This window comes from Gracilinanus agilis, chromosome 4, assembly GCF_016433145.1.
Source record: "Gracilinanus agilis isolate LMUSP501 chromosome 4, AgileGrace, whole genome shotgun sequence".
NCBI classification, from domain to species: Eukaryota; Metazoa; Chordata; class Mammalia; order Didelphimorphia; family Didelphidae; genus Gracilinanus; species Gracilinanus agilis.
Genome location: NC_058133.1, coordinates 197071692 through 197095071, shown reverse-complemented (window position 1 = coordinate 197095071; position 23380 = coordinate 197071692). Strand labels below are relative to the sequence as shown.

Below are 23380 nucleotides of genomic sequence, written 5' to 3'. Positions count from 1 at the left end.
TTTCTTTCTTTCTTTCTTTTCTTTCTCTATCTTACCTTCTACCTTGGAATCAACCCTATGTATTGGTTCCAAAGCAGAAGATCGGTAACAGCTAGGTGATGGGGAAGGGTGGTGGCACACAGCTAGGAAGTGTCTGAGGCCACATTTGAACCCAGGACCTCCTGTCTCCACACCTGGCTCTCTATCCACTGAGCTGCCCAGCTGCCCCCTCTGTTTTGGATTTTCAAAGTTATTCTTCCCATCACTCCTTGGAGATGGAGTCTATCTGTAAATCTGTACTGGATTCTGAGGCTCAAAGTCCGACATTTGGGTGAAGGATGAACAAAGTCCTAAATTTCCAGGAAGAGGCAGTCGGAAGGGAGAGGCAAACTGTTGTTTGTTCCTGGGGAGATCCCAGTCTGGGGAGGAGTACTAACAGGGAACTCCCAGGCTTACTGAGAAAGCTGTCTCTGTCTTCAAGGAACTCTGAGTGTGATGTCATAGCTTGGACATGCGTGAAATTAACAAGAATATAGTTTGCTTAAAATGCTATAATGATGAGGGGATCTTGGACTCAAATAACTTTAAAAATCACTTTGGGTCTGAAATATACATATTTTTTTTCTTTTTGATATATATATATATGCATATATATACATATATATATATATATATACGAGAGGTAAAAATCAGTCCCAAATTAAGTAATCCACAGGCAAATACTTACAGGACTATATAATTATAAAATTGCATCGAGGAGCAAAGGGGTAAGAGGATCTAGGATCATGCCAGCTGTTTTGAGATGATAATTCAATACGTGTTTGAGTGGCTACTTACTAGATGCTCAATACTGGGTTAGGAACTGTGATTGGGAAACATTTCCTGGAGGTGGTGGAATCATGGGAAGGATAAATTGGAGTGGAATTAGATGGGAGGAAGTCACCTATAGATTATCCTGGACACAGGCTTGTGGGTGGAAAAGGGAGGATTGGCATGGGGGTGAGGTAGCCAGGAAGACATATTGGAGAGCACTGAAGAATTGGGCTGGGGAGCAGCAGGGCAGGAGGGTAGGGTCATCTCCTCTAAGAGAACTCAGGAAGCAGGTGTTGAATCTGTCCATGAACAGATTGGATAGGTCTATAATACTGACCTTGTAAAAAGGCGTCACTTGTTTGCTTAAGCAGAACTGGTTGCAGTTTAGGCTCGAGGAAGAGCCAGAAAGAGTGTAATGGGCTTATTTTTTAACTTCTTCCCAAGAACTGGTTATTTAAAATCTTATTTTTGAACCAAAGAAAACCCACTTAAGGTCCTATTCTTAAACTCTGTCTTGCTATGTCAGCAATGAAGGTAATTTAGGAATCAGGTAGAACCTGTCCCCTGAACCTCTTATATAGAGGGCATTTTTTTTTTCTATCTAGGAAACCCTTTCTCACCCTTCCCTGCCAAAGTCCAAAGTGTTCCTACTGCCCTTTCCAAAGAATAGCTTAAAACTCACCTTCACTGGAGTTTTATTTTGTGTGCTTCTATTTCCCAACGAGGCTTCATTTCCCCAAGTACTCATTGACTGGTTGCAACATTATCCCAGCTTTGTCAATTTTCTTAAATAAACATCAGTAATGTGTCTTCCCACTCTATCAGTTCTGGATGGGGACATTCTCAGGGATGAGGGCTAATGGAACCTGACTGTAGACGCTCTCAAAGAGCAGGGAATGGATCATATCACACTGGGAGCTCCCAAAGAACAAAGATTGACTCTCCCTCATCTGACTGGAAAGGCTCTTTGAGGACTAAAACTATGTTTATTTTTTTTTTTAGTAATGCAAAATGAGTAATAGACTAATGGCATCTTCAGTCTGACTGACCTGTTTCCTGTCTGCCCTGCAAATTGTATTTTCCATTGCAACATTATTATTGAACTATTAATGCCAAAATTCCTGTTCTTAGGTCAGATGAAAAGTTCCATCTTGAGGGTCAGCTAGATAGCACAGTGACTAAAACTTCAAGTTTGGAGCTGGGAGGACCTGGGTTCAAATCTGAACTTTGACACTTGCTAGCTGTGTGACCTTGGGCAAGTCATTTAACCACTACTGCCTAGCTCTTGCCGCTCTTCTGTCATAGAATCTCAGCTAAGAAATGAGCAAATGAAGTTTTTAGATGAAGAAACCAAACCTATACATAGTTATATGAAAAAATGCTCTAAATCACTACTTAGAGAATTACAAATCAAAACAAATCTGAGACATCATCTCACTTCTATTAGATTAGCTAAAATGATAAAAGGGCACAATGATAAATACTGGAAGGGGATATGGAAAAATGGGGACACTAATACACTGATGGTGGAATATGAATTGATCTAAACAATTTGGAATTATGTATAGTTATAAAACTGTGTATATATCCCTAGATCCAACAGTATCATTGCTGGGTCTGTTTCTCAAGAAGATCAGGGAGAAAGGAAAAGAACCTATATGTTTCATGCTCTCTACATGGCAAAGAACTGGAAATTGAAGGGATGTCCATAAATTAAGGAATGGCTGAACAAGTTGTAGCATAGGATTGGGATGGGATATTACTTTGTCACAAGAAACAGTTGAGCAGGTTATTTTTTAAAAACTTGCCAAAATATACCTGAAGCAATGAAGAGTGAAACAAGCAGAACCAAGAGATTATATACAGCTATAAAATTAACATTTGGGGAATAATTTGTCAATGTCCAACTTCAGAGAATGAGCTAAAAAAAAAACACAAAAGATACAATCTCTCTACATATCTTTTAGTCAGGTGCTGGGAGGGGAGGGAGAGGCTGAGGTATTTGGGAATAAATTCTATTAAATAAATAAAATTTAAAAAGAAAAACATTCTTAAAAAAAGAATTGCTACTAAGAGAGATGGTAAGGGTTTAGAAAAAAACGACTTTCATCTTGAACTCCATTTTGTGTAGTTACATAGTAAGGGAGTAATCTTGTCACACAACCTCTTGTCAGGAGATAGTGTCATCTTTCCTTCAATTTTTGAAAAATCACCTCACCATTTTAATTCCTAAAAAATGTTACAATGGATGTTTTCTGGGATCAGAGGGGCACAGAAGTAATATCAACAACTAGACAAAGGTAGATCAGAAAAATCAAAATAACTCTTAAAGACTGCGCAACATCACTGCTGACTGCATTAAAGCTGTTTGTTGTTTTTTTCATTAATCTCATAGGATTGCAGCTAGAAGGGGCCTTTAGAGATCATGGTCAGCAAATTCGATTCCCTCATTTTACAGACAAGGAAAATGAGACTAAGAGTGTGACTTGCCCAGGGCCACTCAGTGAGTGACAGGGGTGGGGTTTCCATTCAGGACTTCCAGACTCCTTGTCCAGTATACTATTTTCTATACCACACTGCCTCATAGCTCTCCCAGGGCAGAGAGACCAATCTATAAAACATTTTTTTTAAAAGATTTCCCAATGCCTCTGCACACAGTGGGCATTCAATAAATGTTGATTGACTCTGTGTGGGCAAGAAGCCTGGTTCCCTCCTGGAGTCACATTTACTTTCATTCTGCTGGGAGAAGGCAATAACATTAAGTAGAGGAGGCCAGATTCCCTTAATATGATTACTGGAGATTTGTAGACCAGTGGGGGACCATCCCTCCAGCTTTATTAGTTACATCCATCTCTATGATGAGAGCAGAAGAGGATGCTACCACCTAGAGACTGCAAATACAGATGACCAGATGATCAGGAACTGGCTCTGGAAAAGGTAGAGGTTGCAGGGAATGAGTCACCTCCCCAGTTATGCTCGGGACTGAGGAAGCTGGGGGAATTCCCCTGCTCCCTACTCTGACTTCAAATCGAATGGGAGATGATGGGCTTAGGGGGTGGGGTAGTGAAGCTGTACAGTACAGAGGCTGAATGCCTAGACGGTCTAGCTAAGGGAGTTATATAGCACTTTAGGAGGAGGAGGAGGCCAGGGCATTACTGAGTGTGTAGAAGGATTTTCCATCTGATTAGTTCGAAGGTTGCATCCTCACTCCTTCAGGAGATTCCATCCCTATTTTTAGTAATACTGGGGAACACAGCTGTGGCCTCAGGTGCTCTTAGAGCCCTGACTTGTGTCTCTCCACTCTTCAGGTGAGAAACAGGAGTACAAATAGCTCTCAAATGAGATTCAGTACATAAAATGCTGGGCATTTTGAATGTTGCAGTTTGTAGGGTGATGGGCCTTCTAAATGGTGGGGAGAATGCTGACACTGTGGGCCAGAACTTAGGAGACATGGGGAAAGACTGTGGAAGCTGTGAACAATGTAGACAGGCAAAGACTCCCTTCAACCTGTCCCTCATTTTCAGCTTGCCACCCCAGACTTCAAATTAATTTCCCCTAGCGTGAGTGTCTCTAGGCAGTGTCTCTATTGAGCTGAGATTTTATTTCCTTCTCATCTGAAAAGTTCAGTCACTCTTGGATATTTCTTGGTCCATTCTAATCTGTGTAACTTAACCCAGTTTCTGACCGTTTGCTGTTCACTTGGATAAACAGGTTTACTGGCTAGTCACGGATTTGTCATGGTTTTCTTTGAAACCAGCTTTTGGTGTGGGGCTAAGCTGGTAAGTGTAAACGGAAGACTGCTTTAATCATTATCAGCAAATTGCACTTAAGACAGCAATATCTGAAGGGGCAGATAGAAATCTAGCCCATTGCTCCTCTTAGAAATAGGCAAGCATGCACCCTAGGCACAACCCTCTCCCAAATCCCCCTCAATGTGGAAAGTGTAGTCTCTCTTAGTGGAGTCATCTAGATTACGGAGATATCTATCCAAGCTACCAGCAAACCATTTGTCTATGCATTCAGACAACCCAAGTGAAAACACATATCTTTACATGGGAACTTCCATTTCTTCTAATTATACAAACAAGGGTAAGAATAGAGTTTATTTTCTATTCCATAAAGGTATTCCATACAGTGGCCACTCCATCTTACTCATTTAACAGAACTGAAGAGGGGAGTTGTTTCCCTTATGTTTTATTTCCCTACATTTGGACAATGGAACTTTGCTCTGAGTTTACAAAGGGTGCTGAAATTCTTACTTGTGTCTCTGCAAATCCGGGAATCTTGAGAGTAAGAGCAGGCCTCACCTCAGGACTTTCCAAGCTATGTTTGATACAGTTTCCACTTCACTGCTAAGTAGCCCGTGGGCTCTCATTTGCCAATGTATAGAGTGAAGACACGGTGGGGCTAAATTACAAGGCTTCTTCATCCCAGCAAGCTTCAGGAACTGTTTTCCCACATCCCCCAGAGCAAAAGGCACACAACCAGTGTTCTTAAATCACCAAAGTCACAGAAACATATGAGGATTTTATTTAACTTCAAGCAATCAAGAGATGAACGGTTTTAAATATCCATTATTCTTGCTTATCCAAAATAATTTAAACCCACCTGCTGCTGAGGAAAACAATTCCAAACCACTGATTTCTAATTACTGGCTATGAAAGGGCATTACAGCGAGGGTTGTATATTTGCATAGAAAACAGACAAAATTAGGAAGTGATAGCCGGAGCAGCTGAAGGTATCTTGTGAGAAGATTTCATGTGCTCAAGATCACAGAACTCCCTAAACTTGCTACAGAAAAATGTACTTCTATGGGAAGGAAGAGGTTGGGCAAAACACCTCACATGGCGCATCAGTTCTCTGCTTTGCTAAATGTGACCAATTAAAGCAGCTAGTTGAAGCAAAAGAGCTAAGGAACAGGATGCAAAATCTCCAGCCCCTTGTTTATAAATGCAAGGTTAGAAGTGAGTACAGTGCAAATTCATCTGAGCTGGTTTCATTTTGGCTTGCCCAATTCAATAGCAGTTAGGTAACACAGGGGGCCAATCATTTTAGTGCCCAAGCCAGGCTCTGGAGTTTGCAAAACCAAGGTAGTCTCATTCTAGAGCTGTCTCACTGAGTCCTTTTCTAGAAAGGTAAAAGCTATAGGTTAGTATCACCTGAGCTATTATCAGAACTAACAGTACAGACCGATCCAAAAGGCTGCAGGTAACAAATGTCTCAATGATGGCTGAACAGGATGGCATCCCCAGAGGAAAGAGGGGCTGAGTGGAATTAGTAGTTTCAGGTTTAGATCCAATCTTAACTCATTAAAAGGAGCTATCTGGTCTATTCTACCTGAGGCCAAGCACTTATGACACTTTTTAGAGTGAGTGGCAGAACACATGGTCATCATACACCTGCCGCTCAGCCTCTGAGAAGACCTCATCACAAAATGGACAGTCCAGGATATGGGTCTGCAGGTGCTGCTCGAAGACGTTTTCCTCCACATCATCAGGAAAGACCCCATTGCAGATGGGGCACTTTTTGATTGAGGGCTATGAAGAGGGAGACAGAGATTAACAACCATTCAACCATTCAAGGGGTAGGGAGCTTACTGATTCAGAGGAGTTACTCAAACAGAAGCACAGATATGGGGTTTTAGACTTGAAAGAAAGTATAAAGACTAAATGCATGGGGCAGCTAGGTGGATCAGTGGATTAAGAGCCTAGGCCTAGAGATGGGAGGTCCTGGGTTCAAAATTGGCCTCAAGCACTTCCTAGCTATGTGACCATGGGAGATCACTTAACCTCAACTGCCTAACCCTTACTGCTTTTCTGCCTTGAAACCAAACTTAGCACTGATTTTAAGACAGAAAGGTAAAAACAACTAAACCAAACCCATCTCCTATCCCAGACCTCACTGTGCCTTCTTCCCGTTTTGATAGACCTGTCTCTCAATCAGGAGATGCCTAGGATTAGTGATTCACTGAAATGGCTTCCAATTCAGAAGGTGCATTCTTTACTTCAATCTGAGCCTCATCTAAACACTGCTCTGCTTGTACCACCTCTAATCGTAACAAATAATTCCCAGAGATGAACTGAAGCAGAAAAGGCAGGCAGAGTTTTGTCCCCTTCCACCCACTTCAGAGGAGTGGGCTCACTTCTGGCCATAGGTCAAACTGACCACTGACCCCTGTAGCAAGAATAACTATTTAATCAGTCCTTCCCTGGTTCTTAGGAATGGAGAAGGGAGGGATAATTCCTTTAATATGAGAAAGCCCAACAATTAGATACTTACTAGACTAGGGACATACTGGATGTCTTGGGCAGCTGAAAAAAAAAATAGAACAGTTTCATTCATAGAAATTATTTTTTACTCTCTTCTCCAGCTGAGACCTAGCAGGTGTTGTGTAGGTTTTCCTTCTCCCCAAGCCCACTCTATTTGTCTCCAGTTCCATACATGTCTATATACAACTAACTCTGAGGCAAGAGACCAAATCATAAAGTCATAAAGATAAAGAAACAATGGCTAGAGGAAACAAAAAGAATAAAAAACACTTCAAACTGACATTAGATTTCAAAGGCTTTGGAGATGCAAAGATTTTGTGCCAATTAGATGCAATTAAAAAAAAAAAGAAAACCATACTTGTGACTTCCCCCACATATTTGATGTAGCTGGAAAATAATCCCAATGGCACAGTCTCAGAGTGTCCTCTAAGGAACTAAAGAAAGCTGAATCAATAAACCAAAACTAAACTCTCTCCTCTTTCAAGCATGCTCACCAAGTAGTCCTGAAAGGAAGAGGTAAAATGGGCCTCTACACCCTCTCTTAGTTTTTCCATCTTTTCTGTATGTCTAATGAATTCCATACTGCTTCTCTTTTACCAGGATCTGTTTGGGTGACTATTTCCATACCCCACTCCCCTTCTCCCCCTCCTTCTTTCCCCAGATGCCTGTTACTGGACAGAACATCTCATCTCTCCTTCTCACATTTCCCAACTTTAATTAGCTTCCCCAGCTTTGGTGCTTAGTGTATATCTTCTACCTAAAGACATTTCTCTGATTTATACATTTGGTCTATAGCCACGGGACTCAATTTGTGTCTGCAGCCTCTGGGCGAATGATCTGATTTGCGTCTCCCAGGTCCAGATTTATTCCTCAATTAACACCTTCTGCCAAGCAATCTTTCTATTTGGTCCTCAGCTTTTGCCCAACAAGCAAATCCTCCCCATGTCTGTCCTGACAACAGGGCTACTATCTTAATGAGCACTAGCTGAAGGAAGAGGATTTACTGGGGGGACAAGGATGAAAGCAGAAAATTTTCAACTGGAATGATATGTTAGAGGTCTTACCAGCATAAGGATTTCCAAAGACAAGCTCAGTGTTTTCTTCCAGGGCTTCTTGAACAGGAATAGGGTTAGAGAGCAGATTAGAACCAGGATCGTTACATACATAACACAGCAGCCTCTCATTTTCCTTCTGCAAGAGCTACAAAGAGAATATTTAGATGAAATGACAGCCAGCACCTGATAAAGTAATAGACTGATAAATGCTAATGGGGAGAGGCCACACAATTGGCACTGGTTCTCAATCATCCATTGGCATGAGGCAACACATAGGAACTTCCTAATCTACAAAATTAAAAAAAAAACCCACAGCTATATCTTGCTTATCCTATTTGGTTTATGAAAACATGACAATGAAGAATTTGCATGCTGAACCTATAAGCAGTAGGGGAAAGGAGCCTGGGAAAATGCTGACATAAGGACCCAGGATAGGACAGAAAATTTGCCATAGAAATTCCAGAGTCAACTATTGTTTCAAACCTATACATTATATAAAACTTTTTTTTGTACATTGTGCATTTTAAACTGATTTAAATTCTCTTCCTCTTTTTTCCTGTCTCATTCTATTAAAAAAAAAAACTCTTACCTTTTGTCTTAGAAATGATACTAAGTATTAGTTCCAGGGCAGGAGAGCAGTATTGATTAGGCAATGGGGATTAAAAGGACTGGCCGAGGGACACACAGTGTCTGAAGCCAGATTCTGAACCCAGGTCCTTCCAACTTCAGGCCTGGCTCTCTATCCACTGAGCCACCAACCTGTCCCTGTCTCATCTTCTATTTAGCAATCATAGAAGAGGGATAGAAACAAAGGAAACACATCATCACCTGTTACTTATCACTTTTAACTATTAAATTGATTGAGCTAATTGCTAATATTTTCTATGTTTTCTATGTGTATCATATTTCTCCATATAATTTATTCCAGTATTAAGATCTATTTTTAATATAGTGTGAATACAGGTCATTTCTCTAATTGTTAACAAAGTCTCGAGATGTCCAAGGTACAGTGAAACGAGTAATGATCCTGCCAGTCAAGGGACCTGGGTTCAAGTCCCACCTCTGAACTTTAATATACCTCTGGAACCTTGAGCCTCAGTTTCCCCATTTTTTAAAGGAGGGGGCTGGACTAAATGGTCTTTGATATCTGTTTCCATCTACAACCAAGCTTTTATCAACAGCTCTTTTGGTCAAGAAGCAGCAATTCCAGATTCAGAAGGAGCTCTGGTAGATAGTCAGTCTACATCAACAGAGAATACAATGAAAGTCCCTTCCCAAGTACTGAGAGCGTGCTAGGGCCAGCCTGTTAAATATTCTGTGGGAGCACAGACACCTCAGAAATTGGTAAACCAAGGCTTGATTGTTTTATCTAGATCTGTTGTCTAGGTTTTGTTGCTTATCTAGACTTAAAGAGTTAATAATGGAGATTAAACTTAAAAGTGTATGTGCATTTATTTTCTTTTTTTAAAAATCCCTTACCTTCTGTCCTAGTATCAATTCTAAGACAGAAGAGCAGTGAGGGACAGGAGGCAACCAGGGTTAAGTAACTTGCCCAGGATCACACAGCTAGCAAGTATCTGAGGCCAGATTTGAACCTAAATCCTCCTGATTCCAGGTCTGGAGCTCTAACCTCTGTGCTACCTTGCTGCTCCTCTGTTCATACATTAAATAAAAAATTTAAACTTTTGTTTTTCAATTACATGTAGAAACAATTTTTTGTAATTGTTTTCTGACATTTTGTGATTCAGATTCTCTCCCTCCCTGAGGCAGTAAATGATTTATTATAGGTTATACCAGTACTTTCATATACATACATTTTTAAACGCTAACCAACAATCCCTTGCATTGCTCTACAGAAGTACAGTAGAAAACCCAGGAAATGAAGTCATTACCAGATTAGAGGCTTCATGACTGGAGGCTAATAACAATAATTTATAGTACTTTAAGGCTTACAAAGTGCCTTCCTCCCATTTTACCTAATCTGAGTCTGACAAAATCCCTGTTAAACACCAAGACACATGGCACATCTGAGATACAGGGGTCAGCATGTTTCTATTCTCAAAGGTACAGCCCCAGAATCATAGCCTGCCAGAATTGAAAGGATCCTCTATGAGTATCTTATCCACCTCATTTTATTGACTGGGAAACTGAGACCCAGAGAGATTAAGAGTTGCAGAGACAGAGGTATGCCCAGTTATAGGGAGGAGAGATAAAATAAGCAGCCAGAACATGATGAGCATTGTGTTCATATGCACATGTGTTCTGTGGGGTTGGATTAACAGACCAAATAGCTTCCTTCCTACTTATTTGCTGTCCCTCTCAATCAACCCACTCAACAGGGCTCAATATATTTTGATGGAATGACTAATGATAAGTCAGTTGTGTGCCTAGTATCAAGAAAGCTATCTTTCTTGGGCAAAGCAGTAGGCTTCTGATCATTGTTCACATAAAATCAGTACCAGTGACCAAATCTAACTTTCCCCCAACCTTCTCCATGCACAAAAGTGAAAAGATGAGATGAAACCAATGAAACTTAAGAATAAAAATGGCAAGTCTCAAATGAAACAATTTTTCTGCAATGTGTTTACTTATGTGCCATAGGAAGACATAGCTGCTGTGCAGAGATCAACAGTAGGAGCTACACCAGGCGCATCTGTCGGAATGACTGTTAGTGAACTTTCAAGTTCCTAGTTCATTCCTGCCCAACAGACCACCCTGATCCTAACCAATTTTTTCAAACCCTTATATTCTGTCTCAGAATCAATACTTGGGTTCTAAGGCAGAAGCGTGGTAAGGGCTAGGCAATGGGGGTTAAGTGACTTGCCCAGGGTCACACAGCTAGGACGTGTCTGAGGTCAAATTTGAACTCAGGACCTCCCATCTCTGGGTCTCTCAATCCACTGAGCCACCCAGCTGTTCCCCGCTCCAGTTTTGAGGATGCAGACTTGTCCTTTAATATCCTTACATCTTTTTCTCCTTCTATTCTTGTCTTCTCTTTCTGTAGCTCCTGATAGAAAAACTTGCTCTCATCTAGCCTCTTCATCAGATCACTGATCTGGTTCTGTCAAAAGAAATGAAACCAAATTAGATAAGAGATTTCAGTCTAGGAATAGGCCCATGGGCAACATCAAGTGGGAACACAGAGGAAGCCTCTGGTTCTGAAGGGTGAGGCTGGGGCATAGGGAAGAGTAAGTTGGCACCAAATGTGGGTCCTTTGGGTCTGGCCAGGGATATAAGTGAGGGAAAGGGGAAAGTGGATGGTTGAGTAGAATCTTAAAATTGACCAAAGGGAAATGAGGAGTTTTAGGAGCACAGTAATCCTTGTATTAAAAGAGTTCCTCATTCGAAGGGTTGTCACACTCTACAATGAATCCTACCTTTGCCTACTCTACCTAGTAGGTACAAGGATCAAGGCCACCATGGGATTCTAAGAAATTAGGGGGCACTGAAGGGGCCTTATCTAAGGTCACAAATGGAAAAAAATGATTGAAGTCTTCTGCTTTTCAGTCTGTTGGTATCCCCTTCCTGGCTGAGGGCATAACGAATTAGCTCAATAAGACATAAGAGTCTTAGGGGTTTTTCATTTATGGTTTCCCCACCTCCTACATACATACACATGCACACACCTCAGAAAACACTAAAGTTAATTCTCCATTTTATTAAAGCTTTTATTGGAATGCTGGTGCCCAGGCTGCTGTGTGCTTTTGGTTGGCCCTGAGGAAGGGGGAAGGGGCTACCCGATGGCAGGGGTGATTGCAGGCTCCTTGCTCCCCAGCCCCACAGGCTGCTGTTGGTTTTTCTTGTCCTTCTGTCTGTCCCCGTTCACTTCCTCAAAAGGAAGAAATGAAAAAGTACCATCTGAGCCTGTGGAGGAACTTGCCCAATGATGAGGGGAACCCTCTCTGAGATCTATAGTTGGGATGAGGCCAGTAGGTCTCAATAACATGAGACTCTTCCTCTCCCCACTCCCACCCCAGCCCTTAGATTAAATTCCGTTCCATTCTGAACTGAGAGCACAATCCCAGGGCTTAGCTATCTAAAGACTCCCAGGGCCTACTTCCCTTGCCTTCCCACCCCTGTCTTGGTCACCTACCAGCACAGCAGCCTTCAGCTGCCTGATCTGTTTGTGGAGGCGCTGACACTCTTTGTACTTCTCTATGAAACATGCTCTCCCAGCCTCTACCTTCGATTTCAGCCGCTCCACCTCCTGCACTAACTGCTTCTCCACTGGTGCTTTCTTGTCCCTAGGTCCCTGAAGTACAAGATACATTGCCCCTAGGGTTAGCTGCCTCTTTGTAGGAGGGATATGGAGCTGGTACCAGAGGTGGCAGAGCTTATGGGCCCCAAAATACATATTATGAAAATTAAAGAAACTCAGGCACTGAAGACCTCACACACACACACACACACACACACAAAAGACCTACCCTCACAAAACAGCCCCCTAAATTATTAGGTTCCAAATAATCTAATTCAGTAATTTGTTATACTATACAAAGTAGAATTCCTAGTCATATTATTCTGATTCTCACTGTGGCCTAGAGAAAATGGGGCACTCCAAGACTATTTCTGTAATGTATAAGCTTTGGCAGGTCTTTACTAAATGGGTAAGACTTAAGAATCTGAGCCAGAGAAGAGACTGTTTACTGTGAACTGTGGACCCACCTAGCCAGTGTGAAATGGCACACTGCCTCAGTGGCCACAGCTACTCATAAAACATGGAGAAGATGCAATCTCGGTCATCGGAACATATAAGAAATCACATATCTTTTCAAGTATAAGGCATCAGGGAGAATCATAGATATCTCCAACTCTTGATTTTATAAAAATAAGACAAAAAGCTTATAAAATGCAAGCTATCTCTCCCATGCTTACCAAACAATTTTAAGAGGTGGTTGTTGTCATCTTCTTCTGTTTTTTAAAATAAAAACTCTTACTTTCTGTGTTAGAATCAATATTCAGTATTGGTTCCAAGACAGAAGAGGGGTAAGGGCTAGATAATTAGGGGTAAGTGACTTGTCCCAGGGTGTCACACAGTTAGGAAGTGTCTCAGGCCACATTTGAATCCAGAACCTCTCATCTCTACACCTGGCTCTCTAACCACTGAGCCCCAGAGATTGTCTTCTGAAACCCATTATACTCACCATGAGAGAGAATAGTAATATAAGGAACTTACATTTATAGTGTTTTAATGTTAACAAAGCAATGTTGTCACAATCAACCTACTGAATAGGTAGTACAAATAGCTGACCAATAAGGTCAAGGAAAGCTGACTACAGGCACTGTAATATACACATGTATTTGTGCAAATATACACAAAGACATACAGGTATGTATACATACACATTTACATATTTGGGTAATTTTAGCTCAGATTTATGATTTCACTAGCATAGGGAATGTGGGATGAAGGATGCCCCCCAAAACAATGCAGACCAGCAGCTCTTCTGCAACTTATTCTTTGAGTTACTTGGGGTACTAAGAGATTAAGTGTATGTAATCAGCATCACCTAGTCAATTACATATCAGAATTAGACCATAACCAGGCAAATAAATGTGAATATGTGTGTGTATTGGTTTGCCCTGAATTACCTCTGGGTGGGGAAATTTTGAGGGAGGAATCTAACTTGCTCTACTCATGCACAATCAGGAGCTCACAAACTACTGTGTCAGAAAGTTGCCTGGGACACTGAGAAGTTAGCTGACTTGTCCAGGGTCACATGGGTAATATCTGCCATTGGTTGGCTTTTCTCTGTTCAGAAGCTAGCTTTAGCCTCTATGTTATGCTGTCTCTTTCTTCATGTACATGTACACACACACACACACACACACTCTCTCTCTCTCTCTCTCCACAAAACTTTTGCTTACTTACAATGCTACAGCCCCATTCTCCTGAAGAATTACAAGTTTTATTATATAAATATATGTTATATATATTTATGTATTTATTACATATATTTATTTTTATTTATATATAAATATATAAACATATATAAAAATATATATGTGTTAAAAAAAAACCATGTCTGTCCTGATACCATCTCTGTGAGGAAGCATGGGATTATCATCATCTATCTCCTGATGGAGTGGTCAAGGCCCTCAGGGGTTGAGGAATTTAGCTGAGCTCACATAGCTTGTGAACAAGGATGCTGTGAATACTAGAACCCAGGATTCCAACCTCCTTGTGCTCAGGATATACCTTAAGGTGACGGCTAGCTTTCTAGATCTTTCCAAATTTCTAAATCTCTTCAGCACTTACTTCCTATGAGGAAAACCCTTCACCACCCTCTGTTGTCCTTGGTAGCCTTTTTTCCCTACTTATATAGAAAAAGGATGTTCAGAAAGACAATGCTTTCATCTCCACATCCCTAAAACAATCGCTATCTCCTCTTCTCTTAGGCCCCTTCCCTCAGAACCATTTAGAGACATGCCGTGAACTCCTGGTGCTTCTGGTTAGCAGTTGTGTCCTTTTGCTTCATATCCTCCACAGTATGTTCAAGCTTCTGCTGGTGCTCCCTCTGCACAAAAATACAGACTTAAGCCAAGCATCACTGAGACAGGGAGATGTAGGGACTATGGGTGAACAGGATCTAAGGGGACCTCTCCTCCTCAGCTTCTGGGAGGAAAAAAAACACTGAGACATTGACATTCCAGATGGGTTCCCCTGGCAACTCCCCCAAGTCACATGCAGGTAAAGAGGGTAAAATAAAGGAGAGGTGATGTGCACAATGGCATATAATTTATAACAGTCTAGACACATGGTGTATTCTGTTCTTCCCCATGCTTCTACCTGTTTAGTCAAACTGAGAAGTAACTGTTCATTTTCCTTCTTCAAACGCTCCAACTGTTCTATTTTGTCCCGGTCTCCCTGAGTCAGCTTCTCCATTTCTTTCTCTCGAACCGCAATCTGTGCCTATTGCAAGAAGAGCCAACGTGACAAAAAATGTAGAGGAAGCAGCATGAAAGAGGACTGCTATTTTGTGAAGTGTATCAAAGCAAAAGATATGTATTCTCAAGGTAGTCTCCAAATGTTCAAGTAAAATATTGCTTGGCAGTATTCCATCTTCTACAATGAATTTAGAAACCCTACACATTTATATGCTAAGTTGATGTCTTTCATATGAGTATGACTGATTCCATGAGCCACCTTCAATGATTAGCTCTTAGAGAATAGATTCCAGCACAGTTCCTAAATAAGGGGTTCCAGAACAAGGGGTTCCAGATGCATTGGCTGGTCCTTCTTTCTATGTCAGAATTGCCCTTAAGGTTAGATCATATGGAGAAGGTTGGTGGGGAGAGTTTGCAACTACTATGTCAAGCACCTTGAATAGAATTTGAAATGAGCAAATATGTAAGCTACTTTGTAGATTTGGGGATGGAAAGAGATGAGGTCAGACTTTAAAAGTAATAAAGGAGGGGCAGCTGGGTAGCTCAGTGGATTGAGAGCCAGGCCTAGAGGCAGGAGGTCCTGGGTTCAAATCTGGCCTCAGACACTTCCCAGCTGTGTGACCCTGGGCAAGTCACTTGACCCCCATTGCCTACCCTTACCACTCTTCCACCTATAAGTCAATACACAGAAGTGAAGGGTTAAGTAAAAAAAAAAAAGTAATAAAGGCAGGGCCAAATGAGAATTACAATTAATGAAAAATGCAAACTCAGATTCTGATCTTGTGCTTTTTGCACCCAACAGTGCTTATCATCCTAAGCTACTAGCAAGGAGTGGAGACAGAAGAGAGATGTCTAAGAAGATATACAAAATGATAAGGGTAATTACATTCTTGACTACCTCAAGCTGATCAAGATGATTCAGAGTAGCCTTCAGTCTGATGCCCATTTTCTCATTTTCTGAAGACACATTCTGGTTCTGCACTTTAAGTCTGGGAAATGAAGATGCTGATATCAGAACCTGGCCCAAAGACTTAGAAAAAGTGAAATTAATTTTATCCTCTTGATTTTTTGAATGGTTTAAAATAAGGGTAGTTTAGTCTTGATTCTGCACACTACCCCTAAAAAACCCATTCATCTATCCTTAAGTAATGTTTTCACTGCCTGACTCTAGCCAACTCTGTACTGCAGGGATCTCTGCAGCATATTCTCAAACTCTTGAACTTCTATCCAGGATCCTGGAGCTCCTCATTTGAAAGGAGATCCTCTTTGCTTTTGGGACAAACATGCACTTAAGAGAGGCAGTGTGGTAGAGTGGGAGAAGCTATGGGGTTGGAACAGAGTTTGAATCCAACTTCTCACATTTACTAGGTGTGTGACACTTTTTAGCATGTAAGCCTCAGTTTACTCCTATATAAAATGAGCATAACACCAATAATCCCTACCTTACAGAGCTGTTGTGAGGATCAAATGAAATTAGGCATATCAAGTGCTCTGTAAACCTTTTGGTGTTTTTATGATTATCAAAATTATCATTCCAATGGCTTCTAACCCTACTCTATTCAGGATCCCCAGTGCTTTGTTAGTATCTCAAGAGGTCCAAAAAAGCACACTCACTGAAGCAGTTCTGTCTCCCAACAGCCCTTCTGTACTTTCAGACCCTCATTTTCTTCATTCAGGACACTGACCTTCTGCTCCAACTTCTTATTGATATCTGTTAGAGATTCCAGTTTCTCCTGCAGGTCCTAAAGGGGAACAAACAAAAAGGCCATGCATGAGTAAAGCCCCCTACTCCTAGGAATCGGTGTTTAACATCCAGAGAAAGAACCTTGTACATTTCCTTATTCCTGTGCACAGTCAAATCTTCAAAATGTATCAGACCTCAAATTCTTACAAAATTCCACTTTGAGGAATGAGCAATGGGAAACCTGGTGGCCAGACCACAAGATGCAATCAGCTTCTCTTAATTGTGTTTAAAGGGAACCTTGTTGAAGTGGAAAAAGAAAAGAATACAGAAGGAAAAAAAAAAGACAAAGAAAGAACCCACAGGGAGGCAGCAGTAAAATGGAATTCATGAAAAGAGGGACACAATCAAGAAATTTGAGGAAGAGAGCTTTTTAACTCTTAAAATGTAGCAAGAGACAATTTCAGGGGATGGCTAGGTGGCTCAGTGGATTGAGAGCCAAGTGCCAAAGTCCTGGGTTCAAATCTGGTCTTCCTAGCTGTGTGACCCTGGGGAAAGTCATTTAATCTCCATTGCCTAGCCCTTACCACTCTTTTACTTTGGAACCAATACATAGTATTGATTCTAAGATGGAAGGTAAGGGTTTTAAAAAAATAGAGACAATTCAGGTCTCCAGTGGGAAAGTTGTAAACAAAGACCTTGTTTTTTCCTTTCAGGAATTCTATGGAATGGGAAAGGCCTAGAAAAATGAAGCAAAAATTGTTAGTAACCTGTAATAATTGTCCTACAACAGAATTTCATAAAATTTAGACTGGGGGCTTTATGAAAAGGCCTTGAGAAATAAGATGGACAAGAGACCATCAGCAAGAAAGCTCAAGGAAGTAAATAAAAATTGTATCAAGTTGGAGGAGAGGAAGACCCAATGATCTGAGGGTTTATCTTTTGTCTTATAGCTTTCATCACAGTTCCATGCCCCATGCCTTTTGTTTTTCTATCTCCTTCTCTCCTTTTTTTTTTTTTAACAATTTATTTCTGTTCAGAAATTATCAATGTTTTGTAGAATTTGAACTAACTTTGTTGGTGAATGCTCTTTAAAGAGCTAATACAAGGTATCTAGGTGGCTCAGTGGATAGGCCTGGAGTCAAAAGGACCTGAGTTCAAATTTGACCTCAGACACTTCCTAACAATGTGACCCTGGGCAAATCACAATCCCAATTGCCTAGTGCTCACTATTCTTTTGCTTTGGAACTGATGCTTGTATCAACTCTAAGAAGGGTTTTTAAAAAATAAAGAACTAATATTATTTACACTTACACAATGATTTAGATTCTAAACTAATCCCCAAATTCCAGTCAACTTGTAATAATTTATCACATGCTTGACAAATATTTATTCAGAAGCAATTTTCAGATAAAGAAATCAAAACTATCAATAAACACATGAGAAAGTGTTCTAAATCTCTTATAATTAGAGAGATGCAAATCAAAACAACTCTGAGGTACCACCTCACACCTAGCAGATTGGCTAAAATGACAGCAAAGTAAAGTAATAAATGTTGGAGGGGATGTGGCAAAATTGGGACATTAATGCATTGTTGATGGAGTTGTGAATTGATCCAACCATTCTGGATGGTAATTTGGAACTAAGCTCAAAGGGGCTTTAAAAGACTGTCTGCCTTTCAATCTAGCCATACCACTGCTGGGCTTATACTCCAAAGAAATACTAAGGAAAAATACTTGTACAAAAATATAGCTGCACTCTTTGTGGTGGCAAAAAATTGGAAAATGAAGGGATGCTCTTCAATTAGGGAATGGCTGAACAAATTGTGGTATCTGTTGGTGATGGAATACTATTGTGCTCAAAGGAATAAAGAACTGGAGGAATTCCACGTGAACTGGAATGACCTCCAGGAATTGATGCAGAGTGAAAGGAGCAGAACCAGGAGAACATTATACACAGAGATTGATACACTGTGGTACAATCAAACAAAATGGACTTCTCTACTAGAAGCAATGCAAGAATCCAGATCAAGGCTGAGGGACTTATGAGAAAGAAAACTAGTCACATCCAGAGGAAGAACTGTGGGAGTAGAAACACAGAAGAAAAACAACTGCTTGATCACATGGGGCAATGGGGACATGACTGGGGATGAAGACTAAGCAATCACCCTAATGCAAATATTAATAATATGGAAATAAGTCTTGATCAATGACATATGTAAAACTCAATGGAATTACTCGTTGACTACCAAGGTGGGGAGGGAGAGGAGGGAAAGAACATGAATCATGGAACCATGGAAAAATATTCAAAATTAATTAAATAAAAATTTCAGCCTCCTCCCACCCCCAATAAATAAACAAATATCTATTCAGATTATCTGGGTCTTTTTCTCCCCTTTCCACTGCTCACCATACTCTAGTCACTAAAAATAATAGGATTCAGCCAGATGATTTTTTAGTGATAAAGAGTTGTTTTTCACAAAGGCCATAAGGAAAAGATAAATTCATAAGCCTGCCAGAAGTGAAGCTCAAAGTTCTTCTCATAGAAGACACCATACCTGAACCTTTTGGAGTTCAGCATGCATGTCTGAGTTCTGTTTCTGGAGACTAAGACAGTTGTCTTTCAGCTCCTGGTTCTGTTGGCGCAGTTCCTTGTTGAGCTGCTCAATCTCCTCCACTTCTCCCTAGGAAACAAAATCTGCTTAGATCCAAAATGGAAAATGACAGATTTCCAATTGCAAAAGACAATGAGGATCACTCCTGAATGAGATTCATTCTTCCTCCTCTGCCATTGATCATATCTCAATGAAATGGGGGAAATAAATCCAACAAAGCATACATATTTCCTGAGTATCAATCACACTTCCAGGAGCTAGAAGACATTCTGGGTTGATATCTATGAACAATCCTAGAGAGTATCAAGTTCCCAGGCACAGATATTGGCCAATGCAATTAATGGCCTATATCCTTAGTGGTCTCCTTTTTTCTTATCTACCAATCCATGCCTCACAAATCTCACTTAACTCTAAATAATCTTCTTTACCCTCTTAGTATTTGTACGGTTTGCATTAAATATTTTGCATCAATCAATACATATTTATTGAACACATGCAAGATGCTAACAACTAAGAGTTATGTAACTAAATAGAATAAACCATTTCAATATTCAAAGAATTCACAATCCAGTTGGGATTTGGAAGCATACACACAAAGACACACATAAACAAGAGTATTGGACAGCAAATTAATTTCAGAGAAAGTAAAGATCAGTTATTATTACATAGCTTGTTAATATTTTTAAGGTAATTCAGGTTCATAAATTTAGGCTCTCTAACTAGAATGGAAGGTCTCTGAGGACAGGAACTGCTGTCTTTTGTATTTTCTCAGCATCATCTATTCAATAATCAAAAAAAGTATACAGACTCTGACCCACTATTTGATAATAAACTGTAGGGCAAGTGAATGTCTATAGCTCACATAGATAAGTTTTCCATTTTCCTATCTCTTCCTCAGTACCCATTGGAAGGGTTTCTTTCAACATGAGAAGGAGAATGAGTATAACAAGACACAACAAAATGTTGAAGGGTGAGAAGAATGGAGAAAGAGGGACACACCTGAGTGGTGACCACCAGGATGTCCTCCTCACTTTCTGGTCGGAACTGGAAAGGAACACTGGCCCCCCGGACAACACCATCTTGATCCACATAGCAGAACTGATAATACTCATCATCTTTGGGTAGGTAGTAAGCTGAAAAGACAGTCATATAAATAACTTCATTCAAAGGGGAGCTCTCTGTAGCCAGGAAATCTTGAACCTGGGAGAACCTTGTATCCTTTATGGAAAATTAATATAGAAACTAGGGTTAGAGGACACAAGTTTTGCTAAGGTCATCAATGTAGTACTGCTTGGTTGACCCAGATGTTGTGATAGTTAAGAAAGGTTCTTTCTAAGGCCACTCTGTATGCCAGGAGAACAAGGCCTATTGACAGGGGCAGGACTGCTGACTCTCAACACTGCTTCTTACCTTTAAACTGCACTTGTTGCTGCAAGGATGATTTACTGTGGAGGTCAGCAGGCAAAGCAGCCCACATAAAGGTGTAATATTCTCGGGTTGTCTTCCATCCTACCTAGAATAAGCAAAAATTTGTTTGCTAAGTAGTATACTAGGTCACCGTGACAGAGGTTGGAAGGCCTACAAAGTTGAGATAAGACACAATTCCTATCCTCATGGGAAGAGATGTATAGATAACTATAATAAAAATGTTGCATGAAGGCTTGATAAATGCAGAATTATAAAACAATGGGGAAGGAACAATAATGATTCAATAACAATTACTAGGAAAATTGGAGATGGTGAAAAATAAGATTAGATCTGTTTCTCCCACTATATATGATAATAAATTCTAAGTGGAGCCATGATCTAAATACAAAAAAGTTCATCACTATAAAAAGTCATAAGAAAAAAGAATGAAACAGCTGTAGAAAGAAGGAAAACTCTTATTTATCACACAAACATTAGAAAATGGTGCAAGACAAGAAATTGATTACATGAAAATAAAGAAGTTTTACAAAATATTCTAGAAATGAAAAAAATGGAAAAGGAAAAAATCTTTGTATTAAATATATCTAATAAAATCAGGTGAAATCCAGAATCAACAGAGATCTGATGTGAATTAAGAGGTTAAAACTTACTCCTTTAATGGATAGATAGGTAATAGTCAAAAGATAGGAAGAGATAAAGGAAAATTTCACTGGGGAGGGAACTTAAAAGGAAGAAAGGCATATTTGAAAATAAATGTGAACTAAAATTAAAAGGAATCAATAAAACTTTAAAAAAGAGATTTGAATAAACAGTTTATGAAGGAAGGGACACAAATTACTAATGATCACTTAAAATTAATCAAATTTTATAAAATCAGAGACCTCAAAATTAAAACAATTCTGAGGTACCATCTTACAATGGATCAAATAGGCAAAAAGTTTAAAAATGACAAAATTCATTATTGGCAGACCTGTTAATTAATTAATCACATCTTAACCACAAATGTTAGTAAAACTGAAATGGGACAAATGCTTTGGAAATCAAGAATACAATACAAAATAAATAAAAGATACAAAACTGATCACTGATCCAGTGATCCCATTGCTAAGACTTCCTAATCATGTTAGTAAAAGGTTAAACAAGCAACTTTATATGTGACAGTAAAAAGCTGTAAAGTACACATGTCAAATAACATAAGTGGCTAAATAAATTGTAGTATGAATACCAATGGAATAGAATATTATGCCCTAAGAATTTATTAATGAAATGAAGAAAATAAAACTGTATCAGAGCAATATGATGTGATTATATAAAAATAGCAAATAAACTAAAGAAGCACTCCTCCCCACTGCCTTTGAAGAAGTAGGAGTCAATGTGTGTTGAATAATCCACCACCAGCAGACATTTCTGAAGGTAGCTAGGGGGGCATATTGAACAGAATACTAGGCCTGGAGTCAGAAGGTCTGAGTACAAATTATTTACCCACAGACACTCACTAGCTTTATGGTGAATAATAATTCATGAAAACTTGCCTATTCTTTTCTCAAATGTTTATTAGGGATGCCTTTAAGAGTATTAACTCTTCTTATTTTCCTGAAGATTTTGTGTCAATGAGAAAGTATGAATTGGTGGTTACTGACATCCTCTTTTCCCTGTCTGTGGGAGTACTGTGATTTTTTCCCTCCAATTATATTTCCCTCTTTCAAATTTCTTGAGAATCAATCTCTTAGTGCCCTCCAAACTGTGCTTCCCCTAGCAAAGAACCCCTCCATATATAATCTCTTCTGACCAATCTTCTTCTTGTCTTTGTTTCCTTTAGTAACATGTTTACTTTCTCACGTTAGTATATAGAGGACTGTGAAAGGAGTCCCAATGTGATGATTTTACTGTCATCAATGATTCTAATCTGCTCTCTAAAACAAAATTCAATTTTTTGAACTCCAAAGTTCTCCTGGAAAAACTATCTTCAAACCATGGGATACTGCAATATCCAAAATTTCAGGTTGTTCTAAAAGTAATGGGGAAACACGTGGAACCTGTAGGTAGGTTACAGCATATTCCAAATGGTGAACTAGTCTCCAAAAAAAAGATTAAGGTCAGCAGGGGTTAGAAATCACAAATGGATTTCAAGTTATATGACTGGAGGGAAGAATGCCCACCCTGAGGAACTCATGGATTCATCATGGTAAATTTATCCTATATATCTCTGATATTGCCAGTGCTTGTGGTATACCTTGGCCTGAGAGCTGTCAGACATCTAGATTTGCTTCTTTGTCTTTGTATAAAGCCAGATATAATACATAATTAATGCGAGCTTTTTGGTGATAATGACTATGATTCAATGACTATAAGGGGCCCTTCAAGAAACTGATGGAAATAAAACATTTATGACAGAAAATTCATTAGGTGGAAAAGGTAGAACAAAACAAGTGCCAAAAAGGCAAAAGACCCACCCAAATCAGCTATGGAAGAAGAGCATGTCAGAGAAAAGACAGGGATTCATAGTACCTTCAGCAGAAAATAAGAAACAAAATCAGCTTATATTTTGAACTGCCCAAGCCCAGTGGGGAAAGAGAGAACCAAAAATAAATTCAACTTTTAGTTTATTAAAAAGTTAAAGTAGAGTTGAAAAGGCCACACTGAAAACTTACAG

The 23380-nt window shown here is 39.8% G+C and overlaps 1 protein-coding gene across 5 annotated transcripts in view; it reads right to left on the bottom strand.

Moving 5' to 3' along the window:
* Positions 1-5299: 5299 nt before the first annotated feature.
* CALCOCO2 (calcium binding and coiled-coil domain 2) overlaps positions 5300-23380 on the bottom strand; it is a 29003-nt gene continuing 10922 nt past the window's right edge. For 2 of the 5 annotated variants that reach the window (XM_044672305.1, XM_044672302.1), the window contains 11 exons: positions 20710-20812; positions 20299-20432; positions 19243-19368; positions 16619-16746; positions 15891-15993; positions 14907-15029; positions 14548-14634; positions 11082-11177; positions 8126-8261; positions 7072-7103; positions 5300-6329 (listed from right to left, as the gene is read on the bottom strand). In XM_044672305.1, the coding sequence (XP_044528240.1) occupies positions 6156-6329; positions 7072-7103; positions 8126-8261; positions 11082-11177; positions 14548-14634; positions 14907-15029; positions 15891-15993; positions 16619-16746; positions 19243-19368; positions 20299-20432; positions 20710-20812 (1242 nt within the window). In that variant the 3' untranslated portion in view covers positions 5300-6155. Of the gene's footprint in view, positions 6330-7071; positions 7104-8125; positions 8262-11081; positions 11946-12209; positions 12369-14547; positions 14635-14906; positions 15030-15890; positions 15994-16618; positions 16747-19242; positions 19369-20298; positions 20433-20709; positions 20813-23380 lie in introns of those variants that run through there. The other 3 variants (XM_044672303.1, XM_044672304.1, XM_044672306.1) reach the window with 3 other exon arrangements.